The sequence below is a fragment of the Coturnix japonica genome, chromosome 2 (assembly GCF_001577835.2).
Source record: "Coturnix japonica isolate 7356 chromosome 2, Coturnix japonica 2.1, whole genome shotgun sequence".
Classification (NCBI taxonomy): Eukaryota; Metazoa; Chordata; class Aves; order Galliformes; family Phasianidae; genus Coturnix; species Coturnix japonica.
In genome coordinates this window covers 106890347-106917233 of record NC_029517.1, presented here as the reverse complement: position 1 = coordinate 106917233, position 26887 = coordinate 106890347, and the positions used below count along the sequence as shown (strand labels likewise).

At 43.1% G+C, this 26887-nt stretch overlaps 2 protein-coding genes across 8 annotated transcripts in view; both read left to right on the top strand.

Annotated features, from left to right (window-relative positions):
• UBE2W (ubiquitin conjugating enzyme E2 W) overlaps positions 1-5246 on the top strand; it is a 40353-nt gene extending 35107 nt beyond the window's left edge. The window contains exons 6-7 of one of the 5 annotated variants that reach the window (XM_015855786.2): positions 4477-4614; positions 5106-5246. In XM_015855786.2, the coding sequence (XP_015711272.1) occupies positions 4477-4607 (131 nt within the window). In that variant the 3' untranslated portion in view covers positions 4608-4614; positions 5106-5246. The other 4 variants (XR_001553546.2, XR_001553547.2, XM_015855785.1 and 1 more) reach the window with 4 other exon arrangements.
• Positions 5247-6426: 1180 nt separating this feature from the next.
• Positions 6427-26887, top strand: part of STAU2 (staufen double-stranded RNA binding protein 2) — a 150626-nt gene continuing 130165 nt past the window's right edge. For all 3 annotated transcript variants that reach the window (XR_001553544.2, XM_015855780.2, XM_015855779.2), the window contains exons 1-3: positions 6427-6556; positions 23195-23402; positions 24404-24534. Coding sequence is in view for 2 of the 3 variants with exons in the window: in XM_015855780.2 (XP_015711266.1) it covers positions 23204-23402; positions 24404-24534 (330 nt within the window). In the remaining variant the exon portion in view is untranslated. The remainder of the gene's footprint in view (positions 6557-23194; positions 23403-24403; positions 24535-26887) is intronic.

The following is a 26887-nucleotide window of genomic DNA, read 5'->3' as shown; positions in this document are numbered from 1 at the left end:
GTACGTGATGTGAATTGGCTCTAGAAAGGAATCTTGCTACCAAGTTTATGCTAAAACTTGGCTTCTTGGCTTTGATCTCTGCAGTAGTTTTATGTCTGAGTGGATATTAAATATGCTTAATAAATCTTGCTTTGGTCACGCATTAATCTGGATGGAGATCATTGCATATCCATCATGATATCTATGCTATATTTTACAGTATGTATTTTTAGCTGTTCATTCTCTTTAAAAGTGAAGGCTTCTGCCACCTTTTACATCTTCATTCTTTGTTTTCTTAATGGTAAAGATGAAATAGAGTTAAAAAGAACTTGAGGAAAAGGAAGTGAGAACTTGCAAGTTTAGGTCTTGGAGTTGAAACTTAAGGGCTGTCTCTCCCTCCCAGCCTGAATTTCACTGCCAAGGATATGTTTTGTTTTCAATCTTTCTTTTAACGGATGTATATATAAAAACAATAATATACCTGGTTTCAAAGGGAGCTGTATCTGTAGAAGTGTGTGTGTATATAATGGATGAGAAAGGTCTGGCTCAGTTGAGTGCTATAAAGCAGCGTTTTAGAACAACCATCCAATTAACACATTTATATTGTATCTTAAAATATCTTGAAGTCCTTTAGACCCATGTTGCCATTACCCTGACAGCACATAACTGCAAACTGATAATGTGGTGGCAGTGCAAGATAAGCTTTTTATGGATGTGTAGTGCTTAATTTTTCTTAGCAGACACAAAAGACCTTTACTAAGGGTAATAAACTTAATTTTGACAAGGTTGGGAAGTCATGCTAAGAAATCTTCTGAAGTCCAACAGAATCCATCTAACAAATAATTCTTATTTTCAGGATACATTTTTAGGATATTATCTGTTGTCCTATGGAGAAGTTCCAGCACTAGTCGCTATAGCATGTGCAATATGTGGCTAACTACTTGCATGGTAAACTCATCCAAAAATGGCTACTTGGCAGGTGAAATTGGGTAGTTAAGTCACATTTGATGTATGTGAAAATGCATAGATTCGGTATTTTTAAATGATGTAATACTGTTTAGTAATGAAAAATGAAAGGCTTAAATCACAGAATCGGTAATTGTCTTAAAACAGGATAGCATTGGAGTTGTAGTGCTGCCAGTTGTCCTTGCTTTTAGTGCTTCCATTCGAGAGTTCACTGTAAGCTTATGAGCATATGTAGTCAATAACTTTGCTTTAGTGTCCAATTGATTGTGCTAAAGCTTGTGTGTCATTATGGACTTCTGTTGAGGGAGAAGCTTTTTCCTATATGAAGAGTCCACATAATGTTGTGTACAGAGGGTTTCTTTTTCTAACTGTGTGAATTCACGTATGACTAAAATAGTCCATGCTCCAAGAAAACAGTCATTTAGAGTCTTACTCATTTGCCATAGCTTTGAATTGCTGTATAATTTTATAACCTTGCCCAGTTGCCTTATGTCCTCTTTTTTCTTTCCAGAGAATGGTTTAATGTCGCTGGAAAATAGAAATCCTTTTAAACTTGTTGCGGGGTGTATTCAGTGTCCTGCAATAAAAGGAGTATTTTAGGAAGGCTAGGTGTTGTCAGCTTTATCATCCATACCACAGCAAGGTAGTTAAGGTTGCTAATGTAGTGCGTAGCATGGTTTTATTAGTTTACCTTGCATAGCTGCATTGGAAAGCAAACACGCTATGCATTATGGAAAGCACCTTTCTACTGATTTGCTGACGTTCAGCCTGGTTGTGATCTCTTAAATCTACTTCAGGTAAACTTATTACAGTACAAGAACATATTTGACTGAGTGACATACTTAATTGTCATGTGCAATGTTGGCCTGAACTGAAAGGTTTGAAAAAGCTCCAATTCCTGCTTCTTTTGGGTGACTTTGCCTGTTAAAGTCTTTGACTTGAAAAATGTAGTAGCTGTGGTTGTGGTTAGGTGCACCCTCTCATCAGCACCATCAGCGTTCTTAGGATGGACCCTGGTGTGCAGACAGAGCTCTGCTCTTTGGAGCGTGGCTTTGTACGTGTTTGAAGTGTGCTGCTGTGATCTGTGTGCAGTGAGGCAATAATTAGAAACCAAAGCACTTCAAGATGGGTGCGATGCTTTCTTGCAACACAGTCAGTGGAAACGGCACCACGTCTGGACTTGTTTGAAGGCTTCTTTACATATCAGTAAAAGGATGGGGGTAAAAAAAAGCTTGTAAACAGCAGTTTAATCGCACAGAATCTATTGCTGCTTTGGCCTGTGATTACACTTTGGCTTTCTCGTACTTTTCTCATGAGTAAAGGCAACATAATAAGTAACAAACCCTCCTAATTCAGAAGCCTAAACTTTCTGACTGTGTTTGTTGTAACAGAATGCTGATATGTAACGATCCCTAGGTTAGTAATTCTTGTATTATTCTCAGTAATTCATCAGGACGTGGTTACATCTGTCTTCGCTGCCTGCAGTCAGGAGATTTGAGGCACTGATTAACCAGAATCAGCTTTTTATTTTCCCTCTAAATCACCATGGTCTGTGTTTCAGAGGTATAACCCAAAGCTGGTTCTTTGTAAATGCAAGGAAAGCATCAGAAATAGGAGTTTTCTACATTCAGTGTAGATGGTGAACTCGCGTGCAGTAACTGAATGTGCACACACAAGTTCATACAGTTACCCTGCCTAATAGGTGGATGTGCATAAATATGCATGGCATTCTCTCCAGTTACAAGAAGGTGGGTTGGCTGTACGTGAAGTTCTTACAGTTCCATGTGTGGAAAATAAATTAGGAGAACGTGTGATGATGCAAATAGCTGACAACAAAGCCAGCCATGTCTTTGTAACCCAAAACAAATTAAATGTGTAAATTCAAAGTAGAGGTTTAGACCTGGCTTTATTGCAGTTTTGGATACATGAGCAAGAGTAATTAATATGGTGTAGTTTTCTTAATGTCTGAGTGCAATTACGGCTACGGACTATAAAATAATTTGCTGGTGTAATTTTTCAATTTTTGCTAACGTTATTAAAAGGGTAAAGCATTTATTTAGGCAGGGCTTGATTATTTCCAGCGCTGGTCTATGAGTACAACAGGAACAAATAATTTCAGGGAGATGCAAAGCATCAGGATTTGGGTCAGTGGGACAACTAATGAAGAGCTGCCTGTCATACCTTTGTGTGGAGAAAATTAGATGCAAGCTGGTGGCTGTAAAGACATTACATCATTTTGTTTGGATTCACCTTGGTGGTGTGTTCTCGAATAACGATATTTATAAAGGAATGGGGGACCTGAGACTTGTGCGATTTAATTAGAAGTGATGAAGAACATTGAATGTATGCTGACAAGCATTAGTTGTAATTCTTTTTGATTCTGGAAGTGATTGTGTGGTTCATCTGCTGTGGGGAACTCACGTTTTAGATGTGAATCATGAGACAGGATCAGTGAGTTGTTAGAAGTCTTTATTGGAATATGAAGAACAGTTTCCATTAGCTGAGAAAGCTGTGTATTGTATTTGCAAACTACTCAGTCGTGCCATGGTTTGTTCATGTCTGTCATTCTGTGTCCTACACAGGGTTTTATAATGGTTTTAGGCACTTGTGTAACACACGTTGTTCGTGAATGTACATTTTAAAAGTAGAGCTAAGGATGAATATTTTGTCAAAGCCTGTAATGAAAAGGTGTCAAAAAGGGGATTTAAAATCTTCACCCGTGGGTGTTTTCATAGAATCATAGAATGACAAGGTTGGAAAGGACCTACAAGATCATCTAGTCCAACCATCCTCCCTTTACCATACCTACAGAGAACCTCTAAACCATATCTCATAGCTCCTCATCCAGACGCTTCTTGAACATTGCCAGGGATGGTGACTCCACCATCTCCCTGGGCAGCCATTCCAGTGCCTGACCACTCTGAGAGAACTAAACCGAGTGAGGCCCTGAGCAATCTGCTGGATTCAAAGGCACAGCCAGCTTTAACATCGCCCCGACTTTAAAAGGAGTTGAGAGGCTGTAGAGCAGATGAAATCCAGAAATCCCTTCCAACCAATTCTACTGCTCTATTGTATAGGTTGAAAACATGCACCTGCTTCTGTGGTTCTGTCCCTCTCTTGTCAAGTACATTGCTGTGTGGTGGGCTTTTTTGAGGGCCCTGTGGGATCTGCTGAGGGGTAAAAACACATTTGATGGTGACAAAGTGTAGGGCAAGTCACAGCACTCTCATTGTATGTGTATGAAGCAGAGTGGATGTATGCAAGAACCATGCACCTCATACTGTCAAAAATCAGGATTTGTAATGATTCTGTTAAGTTGTTCTTACTGGGGGGTACTGACTGGCTTTTATCCTGTATCTTATAGTAGGAGGAAAAAAAACCTCAGTCATAAAGGTATAGAAAATGTAAGTAATGACTCATCTCTTACAGAATCTGTCATGACCCATCTTCTAAATGACCTGCTTTTGTGCAAAAGCTTTCGTAGTAGCCTCACAAGAAGTATTTGCGTTATTCCCCATTGATATATTACAGCAGAAGAGTACGTAAGGAATATCCTGCTGTGTTCTTCAGCTCAACTCTTAAATGAAGTACAAGGTAAGGAATGTCAGAAAACTAAACAACGGAAGGATGAGAAGGGAAGGATGACAAGCTACCACAGCTGAATCAAGGGTGTGTATAAAGCTGCCTTAGCAAATGCTGCATTCCCCAAAGTGTATTTAAACAAATTATGTCACTGTAGCGTTCTGTTGGCGTGAATAAAACCTCGCTGTCGCCTGGATACTCACAACACCATCCTGTCACTAAGCCTCAGTATGTGTGTTTGGTGTGTAAATCACTGCCTCTAATACACAGGCTTATGCAACACGCGTTTGGGGTGCACTATTAGTGTGTGATTATACCCCCAGCATCTGGGAAGCTGGTTGGGCTCAATCCATCCATTATGTTCTTTGCTCTCAGCTGGTGCCCCAACCCCCTGTGTGGTTTCCAGCTGGTTTCAAAGAATATCTATTTGATACAGCTGATGTTTCAAGATAGTCAGAAATTGATTTCACCCATGCCTTAGAAAAATAAAGTTATTACTTATTTCTCAGCTAAAGGAAGGTTTCATTGCTGAGAAATGGCATTACAAAGTGCTTTCCATTTTGTTTTTCCCTGCCCAGCCCTATGTGACAAGCAAAGCCCCGAACGATGGCTCTAGGGATGATGCTTTGGTAATAGAACCATAGTGTTGCTGTTGGGTGGAAGCCCTCCAACAGCAGCAGTGAGTGCAGAGGGCTTTGCAACCTTTCTGGGCAGCTCCTGGCTGGGAAGCCAAGGTTTTGACACTGCTGCTGCTTGGGGCTTCGGGGCCTGTGGCTGCTGCTCCATAAGGGCAATCAGCTGTAGCAGCTGCCCTCCTCTTCACCACGTGCGTTGCTGCAAGGAACCGTGGTTTGATCGGACATCACGTAATCCGCGTGGACTGAGATGCTGCCATCAGTCGCGTTGATTACATTCAGCCTTCCTCTCACCACTCCTGCCTGGGAGAGGCGAGGGGTCACGCCTTATAGCGAGGCTGTTGTTACACGCGAGGAGGCAGAGCGAGATGAGTAAAACCCAATTCCAAAAGCTGTTCTCCTGTCGTTCCTCACCGCCGGGCAGCGAGCAGGCAACAGCTCCCGGTGCGGCGTCGGGCCGGGCCGGGCTGCCGATAGGGGGCGGGTCAGGGCCAGGGGAAAACGGGAGGCAAGGAGAGGTAAAGCGCTGCGGGGCTGCGCTCGGAGGAGGTGAAAGGCAGCAGCAGCAGCTCGGCGTGTGACAGACAGCTGCCGCTTAGACGGGCGATAACGCAGCTGGAGTAAAAGCTGCTTTTTCACGGGGCTCTCTCCTCTCTTGTGCGCAACTGAAAAAAACGTGAAATTAAAAGGACGGCGGGGGTAGCAGGGCGAGCGCCGGAGCGCTAACACGGCTCAGCCGTCCGCCCGCTGACAACTTGCCGGCGCCGCGCTCTCTGTGCTTATGTCGCTCTCGTACGGCCGCAGGCGGAGCCGGCTCGGCCGCAGCACACGCGGATAGCGGAGCTCCTCGCTCGGGGCCGCGGACGCCGCCGAGTCAGTGACCGGGGCCGCTGTGGCCTCGCACCTGCACGGTGCTGGCAGCGCCCGGTCCGCTCCGCCTCGTCCCTACCCGGGCACTGCAGCCCCGCAGCCGCCGCGCAGAGCCCGACCGAACCGGCCTGAGCGGCGCGGCAGGGAAGCGGGGCGACGGGCCGGCCGCCCCGGTCCCCGCGGCTCGGCTGCCGCTAGAGGCGCTGCGCGGCCTCGCCGGGCCGGGAAGGGATGCGGACGGGGCCATTCGCGCTGCCGGAGCGGGGGGGAGCGAGGCCGCGGAGCGGCGCCGGGAACACGCCGCCGGCGCCGGGGGCCGGCGGGGCGATGGCGGAGCGGCGGGCGAGGCCGGCGGCGGGCAGCGGGGAGAAGGGAGGCGGGACGGCGGCACAACGGGGCCGCTGCGGGAGCGCCGGGGGGAGGGCGGAGTGGTTGGGGCCGGCGGCGGCCGCCGCGGCGGCGGGGTCAGTTCTCTTTAGTGTTTGCCGATGTTAGAGGCGGCTCCGAAGCGTCCCCGGAATCAGGTAACGGGGCCCGCCGGGCTGCCCCGCTCCCCTCCGCAGTGAGGGGAAGGGCGGGCGCGGGGTGGGGGAGCCGAGCCTCGGCCGGAGGGGAGGGGGCTGCCGCAGCCATGATGTCCGGGTTCTCCTCCTCCTCCTCCCCGCTCTCTCCCCTCCCGCCGGCGCGGCGCTGCCCCGAGCAGCGGCTCCGCCGACCCCCGTGCGCCCTCCTGCCGAGGCACCGCTGCGCCACGGCGGGATGGAGGAGGGGGGCGGCGGTGGAGGCGACTCCGCCATCTGCCCCGCGGCCCTCGCCGCCGCCGCCTCCTCCTCCTCCTCCCCCGGGCGCTGGAGCCGGGCAGCGGACGGCCGCTTAGGGCACGCAGGTGGGCACCCCGCCGCAGCCCCCGGTCCGGAGCTGCCCTCGCCTCGGGGCCGGGCGGTTGTGCTGGGCTCGGCGGGGTTGCGGGCCGGGCCTGCCCGGAACAGCGCGGGGAGCCGGTGCGGGCTGAAGCGGTCTCGTTCTCCTTGGCCTGCTGCCCCCTCCCCGCCCCCGGTGTGCCCGCTCCGCACGGCGGGTTCGGAAATTCTTCCTGCGGTTCTTCGTGCTCTCGCACGTCGCCCATCCGTTCGTCTGCGTTAACGTCCACTGCCTTCATTTCATTCACCGTGCTCTTCGCCTGAACTTGGGACAAGGTCCTAAACTTTTGCCAGCAGGACTGCGCCGTCGTGCTCCCAAAATGGATGTCAGTGTTCCTTCCATGAGGCAGCTGGCCGTGCAGTGCTTCCCGGGGGCTCAGCGAGCTCGAAGGCTGTGGGGCTGTGTTTGAGGTGGAGTGGAAGGAGAGGGATGCATTTTGCAACAGGCCGAGGCCCTCCCTGGCCTTCGGGTCTGTGGGAAGAGAAGACTCATCTTGAATGTGATGGGGTCTGGATGGGGCTGCTGGGTGCGTGCCTACAGCTCAGGGCGCTGCCTGCCCAGCCCACGATGCCTAAGAAGCACCTTTCCTGGCAATGCACCCACTCAGCGTTGCCCTGTGGCAGGCGAGCTGTGCCTCTGCCTGCTAAGGAGTGTCCCCTGCGCAACTACTGTAGTAGTGAATAAAGTCTGTTGCACCGAGGAGTGGGTGGAACATCCCTTCTGCTACTCCTCACTGTGCCTCGGTGATTACTGAGGAAATGCGTGTGGATTGCCACAGGGCACAAGTAAAGCGATGGCTCTGGTGGAGCTAGGTGGGGTTGGTTGCACTGTGCTCCTGTGATTGAGTGCAGGTTACTTTGAATCTCACCGATATTACTGCTGCCCAGGAGTAAAGCCTGAGATGTACAGTGACTCCAGGTTGGAAATCTGTTTTCTAAACACAGGGAGATTCCACAAAGGCGTTGTTGTGATGCTGCTGCCTGTAAGAGGTGCCAGGTCTGACAGTTCCCTGAATGAAGCCTTTCTGACATCCAGCAGCACTGTGTGATTCCCAGCACTGACTTCCAATCGTGGATCCTCTGCTTTGCCCTAGAAAAACTCCTGGAGAGGGAGATGCCTGCTCTTGCTGTGCTCACTCAGATTCCGGCTGCTGGAAGCTGGAGTGAGGCTGCTGCTTGGTTGTGGTTTGTGAGGGAGAGTGCAATTCAGGTTTTCCTTGCTTGAAGGAACTTCTTGATGATGTTTGGCTTTGGCAGAGGCCATCCAGTTTGGGTTCTGGTCAGGCTGCAGTTTGGAGGCGGAAGACTTTAGATCTCATTCCCAGGTTCAGCTATAATGTCAGAGTAATAACACCTTTGAATAATCTTCAGTCCTGAGCTGTGAAAGTGGCTTGTAAAAGAGCTCCCTAATTTTACATGTAGGAAAACTTGGTCAGAGGTGTTTCAATGACTTGACCAAGTTTAAAGAGGCAATTAACTCAATCAGCCCCTTCCTTGGGGGCAAATGCCAGAGCTGAGTCTCCCACAGAGGTTTACAAACACAGCTGCATGGCCATCCTGGTGCGTGTTGGTGAAAGCTGGGTGTGTTGGGGTTGTGAGATGCCATGGAATGACCTTGGAAGGTTAGATGATGTGGCAGAGCAGGTCAGCAGTTGCAGTGCTGCTCCTCCAGCCTCTGGGAGGGCTGCACCTGTCGTGCTCTGTCTCTTTGCTTTGACCTGCCTGGAGCACGTGGCTATTGATCTGCTAGTCCTCAAAAAGAAGAGAAGCACTTGGATTGATCATGTCTGGTCCTTCAAAATGCATCCTGTTGCAATATCGTGCAGCGAGGGAAGCAGTCCTTGTAAGGTGTGCGTATGCAGTGCTACTTTCATTGTGTGTTTGTTTCATACATCCATGTAGACGTCTGCATAGATTTCATCCATTGGAGAGCTAAATATCTGCTTCCTCACACCACATGTGGTAGGGAGTACCTAACCTGTGCTCTGTAGCATAACTCTGATAACTTCTGTTAATGAGCTGCCAAAGCTTCACTTCTCTTCCCTTGGCCATATCGATCTCCTATCAGCAGCAGCAACAAAGAGTTCCCTCAGATAGACCTGCCTTTACCAGAACCAATTATGGTACGTTTCTCATCTTTGGATCACACCCACAGCCCGTATTTCTCAAAATAATGCCTGATTTTTCTCCCTCTTCCCCAAAGAGGAAGAAAAAGGAAGGAGGAGGATGCTTTCCTAAAGCACCTATGGGTGCTGTTGCTGGAGTCTGTGTGGTAGAGCCCTTCAGGTGTTCATGCTTCCCAGCCACCCTTCTGCTGGGCTGACCTTGTTGATATCACACTCATGTGAGGATCAAGGTTGTGAGAGCCTGTGTGGAGGTCCTGACCTGAACACTCCTCCTTCCCTGCTTGCTGTTCATTGCCTGCTGCTGCAGTACCTACAAGTTCAGGGGTTCTGTTTGGTACGGGGGCTTATGAGGCATGAAATGAGGGTGCTTAGAAGCAGGCGGGGAAAAGAATGAGGTGCACATCTCTGTGCAGAGAGGAGGGATCTGTGATGGTGTAAGTGTGGGGGGAGCCGAGCTGGTTGGAGCATGTGGCACAACATGAAAAGCGGAGAAGTGGAATCTGTGCATAACAATATAATAAGAGCCAAGTGCCCTGCTCTTAGTGCTCATGTCTGCTCATTGTCAGTGAACAGTCACCATCACATTATCCAAAGTGTGTTTGTGTTAGAAGAGGAAGAGTTCAGTTAAACCCCCTGAAGTGGTTTGCAGTGCCTTGGGCTGGGAACTATTTAGAGTAAAAAAAAAACCAACTTCTTGTCACAACTTCTCATCTGAAATTGACTTCTGAAAACCTGACTCTGGTGGTATAAGACTGAAGTCACACGTGTGTCTGTAGCCTGCAAAGTTGGTTCATACTGCGTCTCCAAAGCCACGCTTGTGTTTTTAAGTTGATGGTAGTTGAAGTGTTTCCTGATAGTGAAACCTGTGCGCCAGTGTTAAGTGTCCTCACCTTTGTTATGCCTTACTTTTGGTTTACTCACATATGCTTCTGTATAGTACATGACTAATGTGTAACAAATTTATTGATACTTTCTCTAATAAAATCAGACACTTATTTCTTTTTCCTAGTAAATAACTTCCTTCATATAAAATGTTTAATTTTATAGCTCTCTATTCCCACGATCTTCTAATTTAGTCGCTGCTCAAATAGTAGTGAGGGATTCTTTGTAGACTAATTAGAGTTTGGGCACAGATTTCAGATGGTGTTTGAGAATGATCACGGTAATAACCAGTGGCCAAGTCATACAGTTTATACACTGGGTTGTCTTGCTACCCTTAGATTCTGGCAGAAGGCAGCTTGCTAAGATGTTGACCATAGTACCACACACTCAAAGGATGTATTTACAACCTCTTGAAAATCTCCAAAGGATTGCACTGCTGTCGGTCGTGCTTACAGTTTCTCTGCCTGCCAGCTTTGAGGAGCAGGGAATTAACGCTGGTTCCTTCTGGCTGCAGGGAACGATTCAGAGGGTAGAAAACTGGATTTCTTAGGGAAGCTTCTTGCAATGCACGTGGTCATCTCTGGGAACAAAAAGACTTCTATGAAAGTCAATAAACCTCATTTTTACTATTATTGCTATTCTTAGTTTCTTTCTTTCTTTCTTTTTGAATCTGCTCTGTGTTTGTTGTTTCTGGTTTCTTGTACAGTAAACCCAATTAAGAAACGTGGTGTTAGACAATGTAAGGAGATGTCAGTATTCCAGACGTGTAGATTGATTTCAGCCATTGAAGCTGTATTTCTTTATTAAAAAAGAAAAAAAGAAGTTATAAAAAATGTACTGGGTTAGCTGACTTTTTGGAAAAGAGAACTTTTTCTGTGTCATCCAGACGATGCATCCGTACAACTGAAGTGCTCTGAAGCCAGTGAATCATCGTGCACTGTTCCCAAGGTGAAACTGCAGAGTTGGTACAAAGCAATGTTGGGTCAATTTGTAACATATGCAGTTGTACTGAGACAAACAAAGGACTGAGATACCGTCTATAGGGGATCTGGCTGTGTTATTAGATAAGGTAAAAACAAGAAGTACTCTAAATATTTCTGTTAGAAATTCACCATTCTTCCCCCCTTTTGATCCTCCTCCAGTCCTGCATATTAGCTTGCGGGGCTTTTTCCTTTTCAGAATGTGGTAAACATTTTCTCTTCTTTTGGTTTCAGTCTTATGTTTATAATAGTACTAAACCAGCCTGCTTTGAGCTGTCTTCCATCTGTGGTGGCACTGTTTCTCAGGTGGACGTTGCCAATGTTGTATTGTGCTAAAGAGAAGAGTGTACACTCAGGGTATATTATTTTTGCAACTGGTGGGAGGCTGGGAATCTGGATGAATATACAAAATGACTACAGAGAGGTTTTTGTGAAAATCCTTCTGTCTGTAACTCAGTCCAGCACACTTACAGGTCTTGTATGAAATAGGCAAACTCTCTGCTTCTGTTCTGCAATTAAGGCTGTCTGCCCATCATGAAAAGAGCAAAGAACTTATCCTGGATCAGGAGGGAGGTAAAGCTTACCCTGCTTTCTGAATACTATCTCTAAACTCTATTGGATGAATCCATAAGGTTAGATATGGGATTAGACCTTTTCAGGAAGGGAGAACACCCACATGGTCTTCACTCGTTTACGACTGAGTGGTCTTCATCAGTTAGGCAAAGCATTAAGCAACTGAAAAGTCACTGAAGATCACAGAATCAGAATGGCCCAGGTTGGAAGGGACCTCAAGGATCATAGATATCCAATCACCCTGCCACAGGCAGGGCCAACAACCTCCCCATTTAATACTAGACCAGGTAACCTAGGGCCCCATCCAGTCTGGCCTTGAAGGTACCAGGACCAAATCCCATTTCTTGGGACTGATGAAGCTATTATTTACGAGGATGTTTCGAATGTGGACTTGAAGCCAGCTGTAGGTTCCAGGAGAAGAATTAACCCATCAGTTTTCTCCATCAGTTGCATTACAGGACTGTGAACTCACTGCAGCGCAGGCTTTGGAGGCCCTTTTTTATGTGACCATTACATTAAAGAGTAGCTTTCTTTGCTATTGTTGCAAATGGTAGCAATAAAGTCAGTGAATGTTCTGGAGCACAAGTCTTACGAGGTGTGGCTGAGGGAACTGGAATTGTTTAGGTTGCAGAAGAGGAGGTTCAGGGGAGACATTATCGCTCTCTACAGTAACCTGAAAGGAGGTTGTAGCAAGGTAAGGGTCAACTTCTTCACCTAGGCCACTGGTGTTGGGACAAGAGCTAATAGCCTTAAGTTTTGCCAGGGGATGTTCAGGTTGGATATTAGGAAAAGATTCTTAGAAAGAGCAGTGAGGTGCTGGAACAGGCTGCTCTGGGAGGTGGTGGAATTGCTGCTCCTGTCAGTGCTCAAGAAATGTGTAGGCATAGCACCTGGGGACATGAGTTAGTGGGCATGGTGGTGCTGGATTGATGGTTGGACTAGATGTTCTTAGAGATCTTTTCCAACCTTAATAATTCTTTGATTGTAAGTCCTGTACAGTTTACCTTTGCTTAGACACCACAGCCATCAGGAGCAGAAGCGATGTGGTTGCTCTAAAACTAATAAAGCTAATGGCCTAGGTCATTCTCAGCTTCCTGATTTCTTCAGTTTTGGCAGCCTAGTTTTTTATTCTAGTTTATGCATTTTCCTCTTCATTTCACTATCATAAAGACAGGGTAGGGCCTCAGCAAGACAGGGTAGGGCTGAGCACTGTGGCTGTACTTGTTCAGTCAAGGCAGTTCAAGTTCCAGGGCCCATTTTGCTTTATTAGTTTGAATGTCTGTATTGTTAACGATGGATTGCACACCTCTGCTCCACAGCTTTGAGTCTGCACGTTTACCAGAACTTTTGACGCATAACAGCCAAGATGTTGGTTGGCTTTCTGGGCTAGGGGCACTCCATCCCTTTGGTACTGAGGGTCATTCTTGTTGACCAGTGATAAGACTCCATCAGACACATATATATGAATCCAAATAGCATGTATTCTCTTGGAGATCTTAGAAAAGGGGGCCCTCCTTCCCTTTTTAAGTGTTTTTTATTTATTTGATTTTTGTTTTGATGGTGAGGAATAGGGTTCTTAGATCAGAAATGGACCAGAGTGTTAACTCCCTGCAAGTTCAGAGCAGGTTTTTCTTTCACTCTGATTTAGAGTGATTCCTGATTCACAAAAACTAACTTTACCCTGCTGGAGTTAATGCCCTGGGAGTCCTGAAAGCACAGTAAGTGGTAAGAAAGATTCCTTTAAAGTGAAGCTCAGAGTGTGATCCATCTGTCCATTCAGTCATGGGCCTGTACTGTTACTAGCAGTTTTAGCATTCCTCTTATCTGCAAACTTCTTTTTCATTGTCACTCAGTTGCAGGTTCTGTTACCTTTTATTTTGAATCTTTTGTGTTCCACTGAATCAAGTTGCACTTCCAGTCAAGGTTGTCCTTTGCTTTATTTGTAATTCTGTATCTGTATAAAAGTTCTTTAAAGAATTCAAAATTTCAGTTCACTGTTTCTTTTCCTGTAATAATTATGCTTATAACTTTCTCCAGTCTGCAGAATCCAGGTTTTTCTGAATCATCAGCTATATGGATTGAGATCTCTTATTTGCTATCCTGTAATATATCCTACTCCTAATCATTAGTATGTAAGCAGTTGGAGGGAAAAGTCTCCTGCTTTTGTCATGCTGATTCTGTGTACTCACAGTGTGCTCAACTTGAACCAAATCTCTTTTTACTAGCCTCTTTTCTGCTGTTTGTTGTTAGTTTAATATCCTCCTCACTGATCCAGCTATGGAGATTAACCTCTTGCCATCTTGCCAGATGCGTGTTAGTCTCTGCTGTGCTGGAATGTGTTTGCTCAGTGTTCAGCAAGTTTTTAATGTTTAGCTCCTCTCTGATCGTATAGGCAGAAGTTTTTCTTCAGTGTTTTTTGCCTTTGCTAATTTACACCAGCTGAAAGGATCTGTAAGTGTAATACTGTTATTTTTCCCCTTTCCAGGATTGACAAAATCTTCTGTAATCTGCACCTCCTTGTGGAGATAAATATTTTTTTATCACACCACTTAAAAATGTCTGCCCAAGCATGGATTTGCTATAAGAAATCAGCAGGCCATTGCTTTACTCATGCACTGTACTGAGTTGTTGCTGATGACTTTTTGCATTAGCAGGATGCTTACAGAGTCTGAATTGATGGCTGCTTATTACATATGGTTGGAGAAGTTAGCTTTGTCCTCTTTGGCTTTCTCTGAGACCTTTTCAGCCACGTGTCTTTTCCCACCTGGTTAGCTGGAGCTGAGTTAGTATCACCAAGTCACAACTGACTAAGTGGAATCTTTTCACTTCCATAATTTTTACACTGTTTTCATTGCTGAGCAAGGCTTGTGTCATCGGTTTTGCAACAGTTCATGACCTTGCCCTCAAACTTAGCGACTCTAAACATTCCTCCAGTTGAAAACAGTTCTTCAGCCAGATCTAGTACTCAGTAATTATTTTGCCTTTATTCATCAACTAATAATAATTATAATTATTAATCAACTAATAACACATAACTACATGTGAGACAGAGGAAGAATGCACTATCTCTGGACTCCACGCAAAGCTCCCAGTCTGACAAGGTAGGCTGCATCTATGAGCAGTGTGCCCATTTTGTCCCTTGGTAAACAGGGAGCTAGTCCTAGGAGGTGCATTGAACTCAGCTTGTATTCAAGTGTCACAAAATGTGGATATAGGAGAGCTGAGAGAAGGGGGAACTCAGGAGTGACTCGTGAACGGAGGTGAGAATTTCACTCAGACTTTGAAGTGGAGCTGCAGCATTTTGGAAGCTGCAAGAAACTTAAAGTTGGGCTGTGAAACACTCTTTTTGTTTAAATATGCTTGCGGATAATTAAACAAATCAAAACAAAAGGCACATAAACCAAAATTGTATCACCTACTTTCAGTAAAGCATTACATCCACCACTTTGTCCACTGAAACATCCTTTTCTGAAGGTCTTGGAGCTGTTATGATGGGGGATTGATTATAGAGAGAGGAGGGCTGGTTGGAAGAGCCATAAGAATTTGTGAACAGCTATTTTGAGATGTTAAGAGTAAAATTACTAGTTGTTAACACAAAGTGGAAAAAACGCAGCTTCTTTTGAGAAGCTAGAATCTGTGAAGGAGTTCAGCTTAGATGCTGATATCACAAATAAGGAACCAGTTACAAGTTTTTGAGCAACTGTGTAGTGGCAGCATGTCAAGTCTGAGTCATGGGTTTTCATTGACTTAATCTCCTTCTAAACTTTTAAGCTGATGATTGGTTGTTAAACTAGTGGCTTAGGCCGCCCTTCTTTTCGGCTATTTTTCTTCATGAAAAAGCTTAGTTACTCATTTTTGTTTAACCTAAGGCAATTGCGGTTTATCTGCTTGACATCTGTAGTTAAAGATGGCGTGATGTCCTCTGTATACAATAGCAACCAATGACCATTTCAGTGCAAACTTCTTTTCATTCTTGGTGCAATATGTAAATGGTTCACTCAAATGACTCATCTCAGAAAATACAAACCAAACAAAAATGTAAGTAACACCACGTTTTACTGAAATTCCACTTCCATGCTCACGATTTCTGGAGTCACTAAATCTTCATTTCCTTCAGCCTTTCTGACGTGTTTTGTATGGATAAGTTCTGGGGTAGCTGTGAAAATTCGGCACTTAGGGTCAGTGTTGGAGAGTCTCTTGATGATTGTCCTACTCCACTGACTATGGAACCAGGCGGTGTCATCTTTTGAAGAGGTTACAGGTGTGGCTGTGTATTGCAGACTGGCTGAGCAGATGCGTGTTTTCAGTTTCCAAGAAGTCACAGGTAGTTCAGATCACTTCCTTACCGCGACTGTTAAGAGTTATGATACTACTGTTGCCTTTTGGATTAGTGGTTGCTTCCGGTCACAGCAAGCTAATACAGAGAAAGACATGACCCTCCAGTTTTGTGCATCATGTTTTGCATGAAACAGCCTAATCTTTCCCCTTCGTGCTGTGGGTTAGGGGCAGATTGAAGAGCGTTGGAATATCTCACAGACTCCATTTTCGATGCAGCAAGTTGACTTTTGTTACCTTTTAGTCTTCCTTTGGCACTTTGAGTTGATGGTCTCATTCATCTCCCTCATCGTTTCACACAGGAGTCCTGTAATTACGCTTCTGAAACTGCCTTAGGCCAAGGCACTTTCCCCAGGAGATGTTTGCTCTGGTCACAGAGTGAGCACTGAGGAATTTCCAGATGTTTGAATTTTTCTTCTGATTCACTTTTCTTCAGTGTCCTTTGATAGCAGCAAGGTTTTGTCCTAAGAACAGCAGTTCTTTTTTCCATATCGGTTCAAGATGCATATTATTGAAGTTTGTCTACTTTGGAACTCTGCTACTTATTTGCCAGTGAAGTTTCCCATTGACACAGGTGGCTCTCTAGCATGCAAAGGACTGGCCTCTATTTTTTCTGATAGGCAAGAAACTGAACTGTGTTTGTGTCCTGGGGTCACTGGGCTTTGCTGAGTGTTGTGAGACACGATGCTGCCTGTGTTGCACCTTTCTCAGCATTTTGGTGTCAGCCTTCCAGTCCCTTTGGGAGCCAGAGGGATGGCCTGTCCTTCCTCTCCTCACTTTCTGCTGAGGTTCCCTCATTACACATTTTCAGACTTCATGCAATTTGCATGTGTAAATTATAACCAGTGCCCTCATCCCTCCATTTTCCTTCATTCCTTAGGAAAAGGCTGATCTTTGACAAACACGTTAGGTGTGGCTCTTCAGTCTGCAGTGCTTCTCACAGGAGTTTATTTGCTTCCCTAATTATGTCTGTTAGTTTTAATAAGGTTTATTATCACTTGTTTGTCTAAGACAGGTTTGACTGTAGCCTTTGAGTTGGCTCCAGTTGTCTGTATTTTGACATCCAGTGCAGTTGGAGGTGGAAGTTGTCTTGTCTAGTCCTTAGCCATCACCCAGCTAACCCAAAGATAGCGCTTGCCTGTTGATTGCCTCGGCTGTATTGATTAGCGGTGTAGTGCTTCTGGTTAAACACATGCAGTAGTGCCATTTCGCTGCCTTTTGACATTGAGGTTTGTCTGAACCATCTGCCACATGAAATGTCAGATGTAACATCAGTCTTTGAGAGAGGTCTTGAGCTTCTTTGAAGGTATCCATATGTAATGTTTTTTGGACACCTCAAATGGTGCTCTTAAACTGTGTATGGATTATTGATTTTCACACTGTATTTCCTTTGACTCTATTGGGGCACTTTGCTTATATTTGGAAACCTAAGTTATGGCTGTCTTTACTCCTCACCTGAATCCTTTATATCTTGCTGTACAGCTTTGTCATAAGGTATAGATGCACCACACATGTGGTTGGCCCTACAGATCACGCATTTTTTGTCTTGGATACTTTAACTGTAGTGGCATTAAGCAGTTTACTAGTTCTAAAACATTTGCTTGTTACATTTGTTTGTGTTCTGATATATAATATGTATTTCAAGTTGAATGAATCTTATCTCAGTTGCAGGATAAGACATTTCTGTTCTAGTCCTCTTGCTAACACCTGATAATTAATAGCTATAAAAATCCTCACCTTTGACCATTTTGTTTACTGAGAATGTCTTAGATTTTAGCCTTTTGATTCCATACTTAGTTACCTTATTGGCCTGTTTTATTTTTGTTTGAAAATGTTCCCATCTATTCAAAATTAGTAACTCTAAAAAGAGTCATTAGAAAATGATTAAATCAGTGACAGATGTAAGGTATTTATTAACAAATAATGATGGTCTAGGCATTGATTCATGCTTTATGTAACAGCTAGGATCGACATAGCACTGGAGATTAGGAAACCAATATGGTTTCATTGTGAAAGAAATAAACATGCAAGATGGAACAGATTCTAGCACAGTCTTCTTGTTTTTGGTTTTAATGTTCTTGTCCTGTGTAGCAATTAAAGGTGGTTGAGGTTTGAAGAAGTGGCTGAAATTATGAGTGAAGATTTTTCATCTGTTGAATTTCTTTTTTCTTTTTATTCTTCCCCTTCTCTGCTTCTCTGGTTTCTAACCAGCAATGGAACCCTCTTCAGAAAACTTCACTGATCGTATATAGAAGTTTGCAAAAGGTATTTCTCTGCAGATAATATCCTGACAGAATAACTTCTGCATTTTCTGGAAGTCTGTTAGGATTTCATGTTCTGACCTGGCGAAAGCCCAGAGAAATCTACAGCTGCTCGTTCTGCCTGCGTCTGCCTGGCCTTCCAGGGTTTGTGTGAGCCTCCTTCTGCTGCCCTCAGAAAGCCAAGGAAGCCACTTTCTCGAAAGTGCAGTGTTTAGTTGTTGTTCTGAGGTTCAGCTTAGTGCTGAGCAAGCAGGTGAACTTTTCTATCGGCCTTGCAGCTCCATTAAACTTGAGTGTTCCTCTGTAATCTTTGTCCATTCACCTTCCTCTTTGTGTGCATTTTTATCTTGGGCTGTGAATTGTTTTATCGGACTAACTCAAATAAAAACTAGTGATTTATTTTTTTCTTATACCTTGGGAAATTAAAATGCTTCTAAGGCCTGATTTCACTTACTGTCATATATTACTTATATGTTAACTGTTTTGTAGCTGTGTCCAGGTTTCTGCTGAAGTTAAGTTGTCCCATTGCAAGGCATTGTAGAGAAATAATAATAATTAAGAAAAAATGTAGGACAGTGTGAAGAAGCAGAACTTCAGTGTATGGTTTGGCAGGGAAGCTAAGCTGATTAGCACAAGTTGAAAGGGATAATTGCTTGCACCCATGCCAGGTCATGAGTTTATGGCTCGTTGTGTATGGGCATAGACTTTTCTCTGATCTGTCCCTTGCTTGTGTGCTGGTTCAGTGAAGTATCTTAACAGAGAGCTTTGTGGTGGTGGAAGAGTGGACACGGGATTGCCCTCAGCTGTGGCAGCTGAGCATTGGGTCAACTGGCTGCTGTCACACCGCCCCTCTTAGGTCAAGAAGCAACAGATTGATGGAGAAAGGTGCTGAGTGCAAACAGTGTAAGGATCAGCACCGATGGAGTAGTCTTTGTACACCCATTTCATGTGTAGATTCTCAGTTTTGCATATTTAAAATGTATACATAAGGTAAATTTTATTACTAATTCTAGAGAGACATCTGCTCGCTGTTGCTTTAACTCATGCTTCTGCTAACCTGTTTCTGCGTGGCTATCAAATTATTTGATTTTAGGAAACAGGAAAGATTGAATTAACTGCTGCTTGGATGGTAATGCAGAGCTGTGTGTGTTCTGTCATCCCCAAATCAGCTGCCAGATACAGCAGTACCACAGCAAAACAAACAAACATGAAGCTTAGGACCGGTGTAATATTTATGTGTGTGTGTGTGTGTGTGTATACATATATGCAAGTATATATATAGCAGGTATTGCCTACCATATATATGTAAAACGTAAATATTTGTATGTTATACTTTTGCTTTAGAGATTATATGTTTGTATCAAAGTATTTACAATAAAAGTGAGAAGCAGCACGTAGGAGGTATGTTTCACTTTTGGCAGTTTTGTATGCTATTGAATGAAGTCATATCAGGAGAATCAATGGGTTTAATGAATTTTAAGGCTAAACCCAAACCCTCTTTGGTTAGGAGCTTATGTTAAGAGTTCAGTGACCTGCGATTTGCAGAAGAGTTCCATCAACAAGCTACTAACTACAACAGAGATTGGTCTGGAAAACAAAGTTGAGATGCTGCTTGTTTAGACTCTGACCACAGGCTGAGCTTTTCAGTCTTTTCATTGTTGTGGATGATAGAGTAAATAGTACACTTGTTAAAATTATAGATGCTGCACAGCAGGGTTGGAGGAGGCTGTGGACATTTCAGAACTAGAATTATGGTCAAGAAAAATGGAAACAATTGTCTTTTTTTTTTTTTCTTTCATCTTTTTTAAGGGGATTCTAGGAAGACAAAAACAAAGTCTCATTAGCTGCAGAACGGTCAACCTCGCAAATAAAACACAGCATATAACATGCTGAGTAGCAGTTCTGTGGTAAAGGACCTGGAATCATAAAGATGACACTGCTGTGAAAAGCAGGCACTAATTAGAATCTTTAACTGGAAGTATTGAATATATGAGATACAAGATGTCAGTGTCTGGTTCTCATTGTTAGCTTTTGTAAAACATTGAAGTGCTATGTGTCATTGGTTTCACACTTGTTCATGGAATGGACTATGTACATTTAGTTGCATGACACAGCAGTGTGAGCATGCGATTAGCACACTGCTTATATGTGTATTTTCACATTCTGCTCAGATGAACTTCAACCCTCCAATTGCTGTTTGGGTCATTAGCTTCTCCAGCTGTGTTGCTTTTTCCCATGGAAGCTTTTCTTTTAGGTCAGGTTTTTGCTGTTTGTAAGGTTAGCATTTTGAAAGTACGTTTAGCATGAAAACTTCTTGCTTGTGTTTCCGCCTTCCTTGCTGTCTTACCCGAGTTTTTTCTTTCTTTGCTTATTAGACTAGTTTGACATACTCTAAGAATCATTTTACCTCAGTGTTTCATTTGTATCTTATATCCCTAATTGAAGGGTACAAGCCAATGTATGCTCTAGAAAAGCAGAGGATTCCTAATCATTAGGAAAAACAGAAGTAATAAATAATGTTGTGTGGAGCTTTTGAGCATGACATGGGTCATGCTTAAAAGGTGACATTAATGGGACATTCACATTTCTTTAACATATTTGGAATCTATGCATATAACTAAACTAACTTATTCCAGCTTACAGGAAAAATAAATGGAATACCTGACAGTGGTATTTTCTCTTTAAAGTCTGAGGGTTTTTTGTTCTGCTTTTTGAAGTGAGAGAAAAATTCACAGCTTGCACATCGCTGAATGAGAAAGTTAATACCAAACTGCCTACTGACACCTGTGTAATTGCATGGATACAAAAGTCTTTCAAAAGCTGAGATGAAGAAAAATGCAGTTACAGTGTATTTACCTCCCTTTAGGAGTCTGGTGGGGCCTTTTTGGTGTAGCTGTGCAGGATAAACTAAGAGGAAAAGCACTGCTGTGTTTCAGAAGGCACCCCAGGCTTTTGGCTTTAACTACAAAACTTGTGGCCTTGTGCCTACAGACTTCAGCTCTGTGTACGTATCTGCAATGAGGACTGCAAAGTAATATCATTGCTTTGGTGCTGGCGTGGCAGTTGGGGACTTCATAAAGGAACAAAGCTGGCAGTCAGCAGCTGCACAATAAAGATTTCCAACAAAGATCCAAGTGTTTAACTTTGTGCAGCACGAAGAAAAACTCCCTTGTGGGCCCTTTGATGTATCAGCCCCATGGAGGGAGCTGGTTAGCCACTTGAGATGAGGTGTGCGGCCTGTTCCGGCTCTACCCATAATGGCCTAATGAGTTAGCCCTCTTTTATTAGCTGGATTTTCTTACAGATATCCACGTAGAAGACTTGCTGTTGTTTTGATTATGTAACTGTGTTTTTATCTCTGGCAGCTCAGTAGGATCTCCCTGCCTTGAGCCCTACATTTTGGGTTGGCAGTGAGTGGCTCTGTGCTCTGGGGCCATGGTGTGCTCACTGCTCCTAGGATGCCATGACACTGGTACGGAGGTGGAGATGAGTGGGAACATACAGGTGTTCTCTGACATCAAAGCTCATTTACCTGATAATGTGAAAAGGACATTGCAGTATGTCTGCTATATGCTCTGTTGTTTCTGTCTCAGTGGGTTTTCAGAACTGCTTACAAGTCAGTGATGTGTGTGTCATCAGTATTATATCAGTGGAAAATCGGTCTGTAACAGCTATGTATGTACTCCATACAACACAATTTTTATCTGAGTATTGGTATGTTCTGCTTTCTTGAAAAGAATAAATTCTCAAAATACTGGAAGATAAAAGGTTGCTTGAGAACTGAGAGGGCCTGAGGTGTTCAGTAGCATCTCATGCAGTATGATACGAGTGGTCTTTCTCACACTCACATTTGGAATCTAAAATGCTGTAAATAGCCCAAGGTGTTCCTTAAACTTAAATTATGACAATGATTTTTCATATTATTTACGTTAATGTCATTTTAAAGATGACATTTAATAACCATGGCCTGATTCTGCCATTATTTACTTTGATACTTACAATTAAGAAACTTTTTGAATTAACTCTGATTCATATAAAATATTTGAAATGAGTATTGTGTACATAGTTACATCAAAGAGTTCTATATTCTCCGTCTTGGGTCCCTTTAACAATACTGCTGTGTTCTATGACTCTTTCTGTTAAGTGGGAGTAAAATGTTTGCGGTCTGAACTTAGCTGTTGAGTTTGAACACATGAAGTGTTTGAATGTATTTCAGCTAACTGTGTATATATATGTCACTGTTAGCATTTTACCTATGATATTTATGAAAAGGGCAAGTAATTGCACCTCAGCTTCATTTCTAATTATTATGTTTTCAATATTGGCTTTCCAGAGGTTAAAATCAATGTGTCTTCCCTAAGTAATACAAATAGCCTTCCAAACTGATCATCATCTTCAAAGTTCAGTTACACAGTAATATAATTTTCGTTATATGAGTACAGCTGCACTGAAGTAGTCCTCCTGCACAGTGTATGTAGTGATGTAGGATTTTATTCCAACTTGTGTTTCCTTTTAACAACTGGTACTTGGGTATTTTAAAAAAGATTTGAGAGGGAAAGGGTCAAAAATACCGATTTAATACCCCAAAAATTGCACAGAGACTATTTGTTTTATTAAGACCCTAACTAGGAAGGGCTTTTTTAGATGTTAAATGGGATTTTTGCTCAGGAACAGAGAATTACCCAGCAAACGTAGCAAGGAGCTGCACAGTGGTGATTTTCCGTGTGAAGGATGAGGTCTCACTTCATGTCCTGCACCTTGGTCAGAGGAACCAGAGCTGCAGCCAGCAAAGGTCCCAAATCCCAGGCTGTGTATTAGTTGTTATGAGATCATCTCTCTCTGCTCTACATTTAGTTTGTATGAGCCCTTAAAACACACTTGGTATCTGTTACTGGATAGGAACAAGTGATAGTATCAGGCCACCCTGTTTGTATGTGGTCATTAGTATCTGGCATATTCCAAGGTAAATGATTTAGGCGCTGCATTTTGGGCAATACAGGAAATGATGTAAATGTTGATGTAAATACTGTCATTTGATATAAAAAGTGCAAAAGCTCCCAACTCATGCGGATTTGTTTATTGTAGTGATAAACAATGGCACAAGTTAAGATGCAGACGACAGCAAACCTGTCCGGCCCTCCCATGTCCCCCATGGTGCTACCCCTGCCAGTTACAGCCGCAAACACTCTGGGCCTGCCTCCTGCCATGAATGGATCCATTCCGGAGTCGGCTGCCAGTTGCAGCAGCCCCACTGCTGGCCTTGCAGACCCCACACCCGCCAGCAACCCACCAGGTAAGGTGGCTCAAGTGCATTCTGTTCAAAGGAGTCATTTTGTTCACTTGTTAATTAAAAGATTTAAAAAAAAAAAAAAAAAAAGTCTTAAGAAAAAAATAAGAAGATTCTGTAGAAAAATATTTTGTCGGGATTGGTTGTTTACTAAGTTAAGTCTCTTTAACTGAGACAGATTTACAGTGGAGTGCTTGTTAGTAATATAAAAGCTCAGAAAAGAACATGCCTGTTTTGTCACATTCGGAGTATCTTTTACAGAGAAGTTTTAGTTGAGCAGGAAAGCCTCCAAGTGTATTTCTCTTCCCTGGAACAGAATGTCTTCAGAATGCTTGGCAGTATTCGGTGTTTCCTTTGTAGCCTAATAAGTGCAGTAGTTCCTATGCTGAACTGGGTATAAAATGCAGAAATGTTATCATAATAAGTTAAGTGAGCAGGAAAAGCATGTGCTACGGTTCAATACAAGTAACCTGAAAAAAGGAAGAAAGCTAAAAGTCAGAGTAATGAAGTAAGTAGCCTAACGAAAGTAGAACAAAGTCCTTAAATAAAGTGTGGAAAGATCTTTGGTAGTGTTTTGAGAGTGACTTTATTATTATAAGAAAATTTGAGAATTGGGAAGGAGAGACCATAGTGTTTCATCTGTGTTTTATATTGCAACCTTCAAAGTGTCGAGATGATATTCTGAGAGCACAGTCAGTTCATAGGACATGTTATGCTCCTGAGAATGAACTTTAACATAGGAAGTGTAGCATATGTTTATGCCCATCTCCACTGTCATCTATATTTTGAAAATATATACTTTAAACTGCATGTATTCAAAGTGATCATTATATAGTGCATATTATGATTGACACATAAAAGGTGTGTTAACACTGAATTTAGCATATTTTCAAATAATATGTTTTAGCTATAGTACTTTTCTTTTAAACATACTACTACTTCTGCAAAGTTTGCAGTTGTGAAGTGTATATCCCTCCACAAAAGCTTTACAGACTCTTTGTTTGCAGCTCCTCTCCAGGATAACATGGCAAACCCCAAAGAGAAGACTCCAATGTGTCTGGTAAATGAGTTAGCCCGTTTCAATAGAATTCAACCCCAGTATAAGCTTCTGAATGAAAGAGGGCCTGCTCATGCCAAGGTAAGGTCACACTTCCAGGTTATGAGCCAGATGTTGAATGTTGAACATATTATGTCTTGATCTTGACAAGCACGATTGTAAAACACAACCATGCTTCTAGTGTAAAGGGTTTCTTACACTTATCTATTTTGCTTTATTATTTTCAGTTTCAGAAAGTACGCCTATGTTTTCTTTGGAGCTCTGACTTCTACCTTTGAGTTTATTGTTGGTCTCTGTAAAGACCTCCTGAGGGTCTTTCCACCTTTTCTATATCATTTTGGAGCGTGTGCTTTTTAGATGTGTGAATCCTTCTCCCCAGTTGCTATGCCTCTGATAATTAACTGAATTTATTTCATGGTAGCTCAGGCTGCTAGGAAGCTAATCATATGTAGTGATAACAAGACTCCTAATATGATTGTAGCATTAAAGTTTATAGTGAGCTGGCAGATATTTCTTGTCATTTCTCACGTTGTTTCAGGTATCTGTCTTCATTTTGTAAGTAGGAATTAGGATGATTTCAGGTGACAGGGAACACAGAGGGTTGGTCTCATAGTGATCATTTCAAATGATTTTTAATATCCTCCCTCATTATATGTATACTCTGGGGGAGGAGAAAGAAGCCTGATTAAGAGAGAAAATGACATAATTAGTAGCTGTGTTGTACTGAACTGTTTCTGGTGTGGCAAAACCAAATACAACAGTGGGCTTGAACTTTCAGATTAGTAAAGTTGCAGAGAGCAGCGAGATCCTCTTGTGCCCTCTGGCCCTCATTTCCCACACCCATCATGTCAGATAGTGCAGAGCTGATGTAGATTCCTGATGTTCTGATTTGGCTGCTGTTGTGCATGCTGGTGGAAGTGATGCCAGCAGGTACAGGGCTGGTGAGGTTTGGCAAGCTTTCAGGATCATTCATCAGAAACAAAGATTGAGTTCTTTGCCTGAAAGCATTTGGCATCAGATGATTCACAAGTTGGTTGACTGTAGGTTGTGATGTATTAAGTTTGTTATGCTTTCTGTAACCTTTTCCTATGATGTGGCATGTTCATTTTGTTTTCCATGACTGCAGTTTAAGTGCTTTGGTCATGCAAAAAAGCTGTGCTTTGGGGGTTGGAACCTGATGATCCTTGGGGGCCCTTCCAATCCCAGCCATTCTATGGTTCTATGATATGAGTTGTATTACATTTGTATTATAGCTTAACTTGTAGCCGAATAAGATACAGCTCAGATATATTCATTGCTATTTTCCAAGGAGCTGGAATCATTGGAATTGAGTCTGTGCTAAGTTCACTTTTGAAAGACAGATTTTCCACGAGTTTCTTAGTTTTTCAGTTTTTTGGTTCCCCTCTTGTTTTTTCTAATTATCCTCATAGTGATCAAAAACTGCTATGTGCTGTACAGACTGGCTGTTGCTAAGAAGAATGTTAAGTGTAACGTTGTCCTGTGCAGCAAGTGAGAATGGCACTGGAGGAGAGAGAATAAAGAACAAATATGATAATGCAGGTTGATATACCTTTAGCCTTTGGAAAGCACAGATGTGGGAATTTTGTCTGTGTTAGCAGTTTTACGTAGTGTGCTGCTTAGTTTCCCTGATAAAATGTGTAAATCAGAGTGGAGTCTGCTCTAGAAAACATGACCTAAAGGATGTGTTGCTGCTCTCCATTTAAGGAGTCTCACTTTGCTTTGTTCACACACGTAATGTGTTCCTGTCCAGTAGTGGTTTTCATGGTTTTCAGAGCCATGCTCAACCAGACAGCAGCCTCTGATGTGATCATGGTAAATTTTTACATCCTTTTTTCTACTTGTCTTTGGAAAGTAAGTTTTGACAGTGAGGATGAAATGGGATGCTAAAAACTGGAGTTGTGAGAGAAGTGACATTTCTTAACGGTCTGCTTAGAATGTCTGGGGGTCTGCCCTCTTTCTGGAAAGTCAGAAGCTCTTTATTAGCATTAGTTGTGTCTTCAGGCGGATTTGTCAGATGGATGTTCCTTTCTTGTGTACTTCTATGTCAGTGTCATCCCAGGAGACAAACCTGAAAGAAAGAAAGAACAAAGAAATTAGGCAGTGGTACATTAATTCTATTCCTACCTATTGTGCAGTTTACTTACTGATTATTTTCTTACAGAAGGTTTTTATTAGAAGGGTAAGTAAGAAGGCTAGAGCTCCAAGTACAGAAATTTTCAACTTGAAATGTTCCATTTTTCTGCTCTAGATAGGCTAATTTAAGTTGGTTTAAAATGTATAGAGAAAATAACTATCCAAATGAAAGTTCTGCTTTATGTTATGTAATTTATTTTATGCTGACTCGAGTCCATAGATTTCTTTGTGCTTGCATCCAGTAAGTTATACCTACCTCAGAAGATGGGCTATCTTAATT